At 35.1% G+C, this 11,375-nt stretch overlaps 1 protein-coding gene across 1 annotated transcript; it reads left to right on the plus strand.

Moving 5' to 3' along the window:
- The first annotated feature begins 2,464 nt into the window (after positions 1–2,464).
- On the plus strand, positions 2,465–8,346 carry LOC112050271 (protein lifeguard 1-like). Its single transcript, XM_052884973.1, has 5 exons — positions 2,465–2,648; positions 3,327–3,526; positions 5,631–5,753; positions 6,442–6,597; positions 8,197–8,346. The coding sequence occupies exons 1-5, from the start codon at positions 2,465–2,467 to the stop codon at positions 8,344–8,346; spliced, it is 813 nt and encodes a 270-aa protein (XP_052740933.1).
- The last annotated feature ends 3,029 nt before the right edge of the window (positions 8,347–11,375 follow it).

The following is an 11,375-nucleotide window of genomic DNA, read 5'->3' on the forward strand; positions in this document are numbered from 1 at the left end:
TTGTAACACTTGTTTTTATAAAGTTACCTACGTAATTTAAATAAAATGTATAAATGAAAACACCTTTCGTGATTTCTCAGACATTAATTGTGATGTTTCTAAATTTGTGAAAGGTACCTACATACTATAATGTAATTTAGTACTTAAATAGTATCTCAAGTAAGTAGTCAATCATGGATCTTTTTTTAAACTTTTTTGTGGCATTTGTTAAATTGTGAGTTTATGTTATCTATAAAACTGTGTCTGTTTAAGTTTCTTACCGGCGTTACTAATTTTGAACATGCTTGTAATTATAATTGATATTTTATGCATAACTTCTCTTTTATAAAGAGTACTAGAAACTCTTGCTTCATAAAACGATGGACATCTAATGATTATTTTTTTTACATTAAAAGAACATTAAGTTCACTACTTATCTCTGAATTCATAAGAAACTTGGAAATATTTCGTATTTAACTGTAAAACTTTGCAGAGAAGTTTAAAATTTATGAAGTAATTTTTCCGCGACACCGGAAAAAATACAGGGGAATAAATTTATATAGCCCGTTATGAATTTTTTAAAGTGCACTCGACATAAAGGGAAACTTATGAATTAAAACATGCCAGGACGTGTTTACTAGGAATAATAATGAGTAAAATATTCATCATGATTTCAAAGACACTGAATATACAATAGTATCAAGGAACAAAGAAGTAAGGGAAGATAAAATAAAGATTATTGGCATTTCAAACTATAAAGTCAGTCAACTTTATACTTTTTAAGTATGACTCATATAATTATCATCATTAGCTATCGGAGAATGAGAGGGGTTAGAAAAATAAGACGTTAGGTTAGGGGCAGACTTCACACACGCGTATAGAATTTAGGTTTCCTCACGATATTTTTACTTCAACGTTTTCACAAAGTTTTCACTTCCGATAGATTATATACCAAAAAATAACACGTTAAATTTTAATCAGTTCACACTATGACGGTAGATTATAATAATATCACGAGTAAGATTATCAACTAACGTATTTTACAATAGAGATTTTAAAATTTACATAATTACACAGCTGAGCTACAGATTGATTTTTTTAATGTATGTCAAAAATATCCACTTGTATAAAAATAATGGTTACAAAGAATATACAAATGTGCTAGCGTCTACCACAACTCTGCAAATGCGCGCATTTAAATGAATAAATTGCTCATTTAAACGAATTACCATTTTCTCAGCGATTCTGAATGTAACTTTGTGAATTTTTATTATTCGCTCGAGAAAAAACCGCTCTGTGAAATATGTCATTGAATCTCATATGTAGTATAATTATCGTTTTATTATAATGAAATTAAAATATCGTTATTTTGCCTATTTTATCGAAGTTCTGTATAATTTCAAAGATTTTTTTTTTTATTCTTTACAAGTGAGCCCTTGACTACAATCTCACCTGATGGTAAGTGATGATGCAAGCGGCGACAATGCAAGCATGTCTAAGATGGAAGCGGGCTAACTTGTTAGGAGGAGGATGAAAATCCACACTCCTTTCGGTTTCTACACGACATCGTACCGGAACGCTAAATCGCTTGGCGGTACGTCTTTGTCGGTAGGGTGGTAATACTTGAACTTTACTGCATTTCTAAGTACTAAGTTTTATTATGTTTTACAAGGCCCAGATTTACTGCGATAGAGCTATCTTCGGAGTACTTCTGCGTGATTGAATTAGAAATGAGGAGATTCAAAAAGAAGAATCACAGTTAGCAACTGTTCTCAAACGACTTGCAAAGATGATATGGCAATGAGCAAGGCATAAAGTTTAAAGTGCAAATGGACGTTGGGGTCCCACGGTGCTGGAATGGCGACCCCTTATCGAACAGCATAGTGTTAGTTGATCCCCCACTAGGTGTACCGGTGATAAGGCCTTAATAGAGGCTTACGTTCAGCAGTGCTAATAGTGATGATGATTGTTGAATGAATGAATTAATTTGGTTCCAGATGTTTACAATTCAGCTTCAAATGATCTTAGGAAAGAAGATACATACAAACAAAATTATAGAAATAAGGGTCGAAGATCACTGCTTAGCTGCATTTTTACTTTACACGTCAATTTTAGATATTTGCTTAAGATCAGTTCACGTTTATGCTCAACAAATAAATAAAATGTATTAAGTTCATTAAATACTTTCTTCTATCAAGCCAAGACGGTTGAAAGAAGAATGACTTTGATAGACATCATTTTGATCGAGATCATTTTTGACAACTTCTTGAATAGTTTTAATTTTGAATTTTATTTATGTTTTATAATTATTAATTGAATGTATTTATAATTTACATTCCATCATATTAATAAACGGATGAATAATACTCAAGAGTTCGTAGAAGTTAGTAAGATAGAGGAAAAACAAAATAACAATGAAAAGAAGGAAATCATCATTAACATTGATACAGAACCAGTTGTTGATGCATTTGTTAAGCAGGAGTCTATGGATATTAATAAGAATATAGACATCGAAGAAAAACAAAGGGATGGCAAAACAGACATCTGTTCTATAGAATGTGAACCCCAAGACACAGTGTTAGAGAAAGTAGTTAACAGACAACGCGATGCAGTGGTTGAATCTGCTCATCGGAAACTGAAAGTACCGAATATGTGGGTGCAGTTTCAAAGTATGATTCATTTTACTATTGTCGTTTTATAAAACAAAATTTATATAGATTATATAATTTTTATAGTTCTAATGTAATGGAAAGAAAGAAAGAAAGATCTTTATTTTTAAGCAACGTGACATTACTAATGCCACATATTACATTCTTAAATTCTAATGACAGTAAGCTTAAGGTATTATGATTTTGAGTCTTCGGATTTCACTCGTGGGAATACGGGGATAAAAATATTGATTGTTACTTGTTGATATGGCTGTTTAAAATCAGTTGAATGGCTTAAGTTTGAAAGCATATAAACAGACGAAGTTACTTAATCATCTCGTTTATAAGTATGGTATCAGCTTTTTGAGCAATTGACCATCCCGCAGACTATTAAATGATACAGCATCAGCTGAAGGTTAATATAGAAATACCGCTGCAGTAACAGCATACCAAATTGTTACTGCAGCGGAAAACAGACAAGGAACTGTGATAGTTCAGTACGAAATGATTTGATCATTATTCAGTCACCTGAACTGATGTTAAAACTCATAATCGGTTCTTTCTTTTAGAAAAAACGATGCGACAACACAAAAAGACTCGTCAAATTTAAAACAATCTGTATGGTCATTATATTGTCTACTATATGTATAATATTCTTTAATTTATTTCACTGTTTTTACTTCGTGCGTGATTTTTTAGAGACCATACGAAATACGAGTACTAGAAGTAATGACCATGAATTGGGGAGGCAAAGTGCGGATAGAGCAAAACATTTTCAACCCGAAGGTAGCGGTGGTGGCGGTGGGTTCGTCTATGACCGGTCTCGGAACGGTTTTGTGTTGAAAGTGTTTGTCATCCTACTGGTGATGCTTGCAGTTACGGCGATGTACGCAGTTATCGTAATGAATTCGTAAGTATTTGCCGTTATTTGATATGAATTTATTACCTTCTTTCTGTATTACTACATTGAAAAATTTCCTTTTTATTGGATTAGCATTTTTTTTCCATTTTTAACCGATTTTACTAAAATAAACTATGTTACATTACCATTATCTTATTAACTACTGATCAGTTTGAAGGTGGTGCTAACCCGATGCAGCAGCAGATCTTCTTAGCAGTCGGGTAAAAAAAAGCAAACAAATGGCTTTAGTCTAGCAGTGGACGTCCTTAATTGTTATGCTAATAACAATATTTTACAGTTCATCAGTATGTATCTTTTCTTTTCTTTTAATTTTCAGGCCTTCGCTTACTGAGTTTTACCGTGATAATCATAAACCATTGCTGTATATGTCTGCGTGAGTAAATTGCATTTTTAAGACTACTTATTGACGGAGCCATCAGATACGTTAAATATTTTAACACGTTGACTGTCCATGCATCACTTGTGATACGATCTCTAACTGCTAGGCCAGTTGACACTTTTTATGATGTTATTTTTTTGCTTTATTGTTTAGTCGCTAAGTTTTATGTTTTTGAAGACACCTGAGTTTCTTTATTTTTTTTTATTCATTTAATTTTTCATTAAACGTCCGAAAAAGCTATCAATTATGACGGTCTATAGGCAACTGTGCTATTACGTCAAGCAAGTTTTGTTAACTAGTTTTCGCCTTTCAGTTTTTATTAAAAGCCATGATATTTAATATTTACACCGAAAGTATAGTAGTATGTCATTTCTGTATTTAACCAAACTTTCCAGGACAATTGAATTTAAGGTGTTTAGATCGGTTTAAAGCTAAAAATCGGACATCCTCTAGTTCTGACTTGTTTATGTTTAAGACTGACGTCACAAAATGGCTGACAGTTTGTTTGGCGTTAGATAAAATACGCAGTTTTTAACTTGAATTTCTCAAGTAATCTTTTACTATTTTTTAAATAATAATCTTTTTGACGGCCTCCGTGGCGCAGTGGTTTTACAAAACGAAGGTCCTTGTTTCGATCCCCGGCTGGGCAGATCGAGATTTTCTTAATTGGTCCAGGTTTGGCTGGTGGGAGGCTTCGGCCGTGGCTAGTTACCACCCTACTAGCCTATTAAGAAAGTTTCTCTAAGGTAAACCATACGCTGTTTTACTGACAACAACTTTAACTGTGATGTTTATATGCTCAACACTTGGTGTATGAAAATTATTTAGGGGTCATGGAGTGAAAAATGGTGAATAGAATTTTTTTTTTATTATTCAGAGGTGTGTTGCTAGCGATGTCGTACGTGATGATGTGCTGCTTGGATATGGTGAGGACCACACCGTGCAATATTATCGCGCTTTTCATAGTGGTAAGTTTGAAGATTCATTATTTTATGCCTTTTGTTGACTTCTAGTTGACGCTACTTCTAGTTGTGCTTTTTATTTATTTTTTACTAGAAAACTTTCGCGGCTTGGCCTGCGTGAAATACAGCTTTCACAAATCGTTTGGAAATGTATCCGGGAAAAAAGTAGCCTGAATGATGCTCAAGAGCCTTCACTATTTTCCAGTGAAAGTCCTAGTGAAATTTTGGTCTGCTGTTCCAGAGATTAACACGGCTAAAACTCACGTGATACAACGTCGGGGTATGCCTGACTAGTTTCGAACCCATTAGTCATGAGCTGGTTCTTGCAACGCGGCACACTCGCAGTGCGCGTTGAGAGAGGGACTTTTAGGAGGGGTAGGGAGGGAAGGTTCCGTTACACTCTCCGAATGTTCATGAATGTCCAAACCAAACTAACACTATCTTGTTCCAAATTTGTTATTTGCGACAATGAATGAAATATTACACAACAACAATGGCAGCGATTAAAATTCGGGTGACGACTAATAAGATGACTAATATAAGAGAAGCAATAAAAGCTTCTCGTATCTTACGAGTACCTACTAAAAAAATTCCCTTGACAATACAGAAGCCTTACCGAAACGGATATAATGAGTCGTACCCATGGTACCATGCTGATGCTGAACCGTCTGTGTGCACATTCTTCATACTACGTATATGTTTTCTCATTCTAGTAGTTATGTTATTCCTTAATGTTTCAGGTAGCAGCAATGAGCAACGTTGTTGCCGTGTTCACGTCAATTATAAAAACGCATATCATAATGTATGCGCTCTTAGCAACCAGTATCACTGTGGCGGTGTGTCTCATGTTAGCCCTTTCTAGTGTGAGTTCAATAACAACTTTTTAGTATATGTAGTACTAGCAGACATATAGACCACCGGACAGGCGTCCTCTACTTCGCGAGCACCTCCTAGTGACGAAGATGGCGACGAGATGGATGACATACATACCACATATGACCCAGCGTAGGACAGTGATAGCATCGCAGTCCATGTGGGGCACTCTACCGGACCTGACACCGCTCTAGTGCAGGATAGCTAGATAGAGCGGGGGCACACGCCGGCGCCGCACCGCAAATAATTCACCGTATCAGCGGGCACACAAAGCGGTGCGGCGTCGCAATGTTGTTATGTCGCAGCGGCGCCGTAGCAGCGTTGGACAATCTGTTAATAAAGTAATGTTGTGTCGCATAGACAACTGAGCGGTGCCGCTCCGACGTCGCAACGCATTCACCCCTCATACACTACTACCCTTAGACCGAAAGGCCTGAGCCCCGAAAGGGGCTGGAAGAACATGACCGGGGGACCTTAGAAAATTCTCAGGTATGCAGGTTTCCTAACGATGTTTTCCTTCACCGTTTGAGTGGCGTTTCCAACTGAAAAGTTAAAGGTGCATGGCCCGGACGGGATTCGAACCTATATGTCCTCCGAATCGAAAGCAGAGAGGAGCACTAGACTGTCACGACTATAAAAAAACAGAATATTTCACATAAAAAAAACTGTTATTTTCAGTTCGACTTCACCGCCTGGTACTTGTATTTGGTCGTCATAATGTGTGTGTTCGCTGCTTTATCGTTGATGTTGTTAATTGGTTCAGCGTTCTTTGGTATACGCTTTAAGCTGATGCACACGATAATGCTATATGTGGGAACGCTTATTCAAGTGGTTGTAAGTACAATTTTTGTTTATTGTATCATCATTATCATGTGATTTTCACTAAACTGCGGAGGCCATGGGATGATAAAATTCGTGATAGAACAGGAGCTAAACTAAATCGTCTGGGCTACGAAAATGTCAGAGACATACTCACTTTCGCATTTGTGATATTAGTATGTATATATATGCCTTGAATTCCATCACGTTTGATGGAAATCAATAATGAAGTAAGTTGGAATACGCTTGCTTAGAAAATGCTGATTTCACTTAAAAACTGGCCAATTTTGCTTTGACAGTTTTAGAATGGGGTCTATTATAATTTTATTTATTTATTTATTTATTTATTTATTTAATAAGGACAACCAACAGCTGATACAATGTCACATGTCAATAATTTACATTAATATTATATGTTATTATATGTTATTGCCCAGCTAATTACAGGTTATCACAGCATTCACTAATTAAAATAACTTATGTCAAAACTACAGTTGTCAGCAATGAAATGTCAAAAAATATACAATGCAAATTAATATCTAAAAAAAAATGTCGGATTACAATAAATTAAAAGCCATTAAAATAAAAAATAAGTCACATAAAATTAAAAAAAAATAAACAAGAAAATTAAATCTAAAAATTACAATACATCAAGAATACAATACAATTATATTTACATACTTAAAATATTATTAATATTAAATGTCAATATGAAGAAATTATTAATTTTAAGAAGTCATTATAGGATGTCACAATATTATTATTATTAAGTATTAGCATTCAGTACATCAATTACTGAGTGCTTAAAATTATTGAGATTATTGTGGAATAAATCTATATCCTTTTGGTGTTTCACACACTCATTATATAGGTCCGACATCCGAGGAATGGGAGAAAATTTGCCTAATTTTGTTCTGTAGGTCTTATGATATAACAGATTACACGGGTATCGAGGCCTATTAATGCGCGGTGCTCTAATCGGAAATCTTTGAATCAAATCAGAACAGTCAACTTGATGGTTAAATAATTTAAATAAGAATGTCATAGCCATTAACCCTCTTCTAACTACAAGACTCTCTTTCTTAAAGTAAGTCAGTCTGTCTGTATAATTATGCAGATTGACTTTAAATTTATAAGATAGCTGTTTTAAAAAACGTTGTTGTACTCTTTCAATTCTTTGTATATGAGTTTTAGTATACGGTGACCAGACGGTGCAACAATACTCGAGTGTACTCCGAACATAGCAGTCAAACAATCTTATTATAGTTGACTTGTGCTTGAAGTTTTTTGAACTTTTCAGTACAAATCCCAAGGATTTATTAGCTAATTCTAAAGTTTTATCTATATGGGGTACAAAACTCAACTTGCTATCAAAAATAACACCTAAATCACGAACTGTACCAACTTCAGCTAATTGCTTGCCATTAATATCATACAATGATAATATTTTATTTTTGTTTCGTGTAAATTTTATGTGATGACATTTCTCGACGTTTAAAAACATTTTATTCATCTTACACCAACAACTCAATCTACCCAAATCCTCCTGTAGCAATTTTATGTCTGTTTCACTCCGAACAATTTTCATTTAATATTAGTTTTTTATATTTTCAGTTACTTATTATGGAACTCCAGATGATTTTAGGCGGTAGATCCATAGAGATGGGCGAAGACGAATATGTTCTAGCTGCCTACTGTCTTTACACATCTATTATAAATCTGTTTCTTCACTTTGTAAAGATTTTAGCCGATCTTGACTTTTAAAAATATGATAATAATATTTATATATCCAAAGTTTTTTTAATTTTTTAATTATGCTACAGAAAGTATATATTTTGTATATATTAATGTATTTGTTTATATATCTTTTACTACTTATTTTTATTGTGAACTAGCTGTGCTTCTCAGTTTCAGTAAAGTTTCCATACCTGTGAGTAAATGACCTATAATAGACTATATCTTTCTCTGTGTCCACTTTCAGCCACATCCGTATACTACGTACGGTGTTCATTAAGTAATGAGAATGATCAAGATGCAGTTATTTTTTATTAAATTTTTGTTTGCCGAAAAATTATTATTTCCTCACGATGTTTTACCTTCACCGTTTGAAGCACGTGATATCTAATTTCTTACAATGCACGCAACTGAAAAGTTGGAGGTGCATGCCCCGGATCGGGTTCGAACCCACACCCTCCGGAATCGCAGGCAGAGGTCATATCCACTGGGTTACCACGACTCTTTTTTTTTGTCTTTACAAGTTAGCCCTTGACTACAATCTCACCTGATGATAAGTGATGATGCAATCTAAGATGGAATCGGATAGGAGGAAGATGAAATCCACACCCCCCCCCCCCCCCTTTCGGTTTCTACACGACGTCGTACCGGAACGCTAAATCGCTTGGCGGTACGTCTTTGTCGGTAGGGGCCGCCCACCAGCCTGACCTAGACCAATTAAGAAAACCTTAATAGGTGCAGCCGGGGATCAAACCCAGGACCTCCGTCTTGTAAGTCCACTGCGCCATGGAGGCCGTCTTATAGTATAGTAGTATATTATAGTATACGCTTGGCCTTTTCATTTGAATGCGCGGCATCCCAAAAATTAATCAAAAACGAAAATATAAAAGGCGGAAGTTATACATTATTTGGAGGACGGAACAGCCACCGATCTAACGAGAGGTGAATTGAATGCTCACGTCGCATCCCCATCAAAGGGGGCTTTTGTGAAATGATTACCTTTTTGTACAGCCTAGCGGAATGATATGCTGCTTTCATTACAATTGCTTTCGAGGAAATAATGAAAGGATTACGAACCATGTTTTTGCTTTTGGAAACCTCTTTAACAGTGTAAAGGGTAGGCAGGTATGTCTTGCTAAATTTTAAAAGTTTATTTATACAAATTTATTAGCTATGACGTCACACGGGAGGTCGTTGATTCGATCCCTGACTGGACTGATTGAGATTTTTTAATTGGTCGAGTACTGGCTAGTGGAAGGCTTTGGTCGTGGCGAGTTACCACCCTACCGGCAGAAACTTACCGCTGAGTGAGTTAGCCCGCTACTATACAAGATTGCATCATCACTTATAGTAGAGGAGCCGAAGAGGGGATTTTTGCAGTTACTCGAGCGCGGCGGAACATAAGGGACTATACCTTACACTTTGTCGAGTACCTCCACCGAGTATGAGCCCTTAATATTGGTGGGTACGTTTAGGGCAACCAAAAAAAAAACTAACTTCATTAATACTCAACCAGCACGTCAGATTAAGATAAGGTAGGTGAGTTGATAGCTAAAAACTGCACATTTCGAAAATCTGACGATTTGAGCGTAACGTAATGGAATGGGAGGATTTCAAAGCTACAAAATTAAACCCTTATATTTTAGTGCTCGAGGTACGAGTGCGATTAATTTTTTACTTATTTTAAGGAAATAGTCTCCTAATTAATCGCTAAAATTTTCTTACAATTTCAGTAAGCCAAAGTAATAAAAATTGTTTTTAAAGTCTGTAGTTTTTTTTTTCCACCGCTAAAAGAGGAAAAAGTAAATAACCATTTATTCTTCCTATAATTTAATCTTCCAAATGTAATCGGTCTCAATGACGCTCGAGTAACTGAAAATTTAGCATCCCGGGCTCCCCTATTATTAATATCAGGTAAGATCGTATTCAAGGGCTAACAGCAACTCATTGCAAAGAATACATAATATAAAATTCATCAGTCTCATTGAAATAAAGAATCTACTATTGGTCTAAAATCCGGCATTAGAAGTATATACCCTCAGTTATTAATTAATGACAGTAAATAAATGTGACTCATTGCAAATGGGTTGCCTAATTAAATTGCAGCCATTTTTTATACGAAATCTTGAACAAAATCAAAGGCAAGCTAATACAGTTAAAATAAGCTTTCATTTGACATACTAGATGACTAAATAACTGATGAGGGTATATGAAACCTCATGATATGAAATTTAAGCTTAGCCTCAAATTTAACGGTAAACATAATTTAGATAAATAATTTCAAATCGGAAACAAGTCCACTTTTTATCCAGAGTCCGTATCCGGGAGTCACGTTCCGGTATTTTTCCGGTGTACGGAGTTACGGATGGCGACGTCGCTGCGCTGCTGTAAAATTGATATTTGCTGAAACGAATTTCATAAGTATAAAATATTTAGGAATGTGCTAACGCGCTCTAACGCCGCCGGATAGAAAGTGGCACAACTTCATAATTAAAGTTTAGTTGGATATATATTATTTATATTTTTTACCGGCTCTTTTTAGTGAATTCTACTGAACCGTTAAAGTAGTCGTTACAAAAATACAGATTTTTTTTTTTCAGTAAACCTTAACATTGTACATTTATGAGATACCAACAAACTGTAGCGTAATGACATAAGACACATATTTATAAGAATAAAATCAATTTTACAAGACATTAAACACCTTTATACTCGCACTATGTAATATATTATAGGCCGTAGAGCAAATGATTGACCTAACTTTTAAATTTATTTAACTATCTTTTAATTACATCACACTAATATTATAAAGGCGAATGTTTGTGCGTAAGTATGTAAGTGTGAAAGTGTGTAAGTATGTTTGTTCCTCTTTTAAGCTGCGGCTACTGAAGCGATTTGGCTGAAATTTGGAATGGGAATAGACTCTGGATTAACACATAGGCTTCTTTTGATTCCAGAAAAATCCATATTTCTCGCAGGATTTGTGAAAAACTGAATTCCACGCTTACGAAGTCGGGGGCATCCGTTAGTTGATTATTATTTTCATAAAACACTATCAA

Source organism: Bicyclus anynana, chromosome 2, assembly GCF_947172395.1.
Source record: "Bicyclus anynana chromosome 2, ilBicAnyn1.1, whole genome shotgun sequence".
Lineage (NCBI taxonomy): Eukaryota > Metazoa > Arthropoda > Insecta > Lepidoptera > Nymphalidae > Bicyclus > Bicyclus anynana.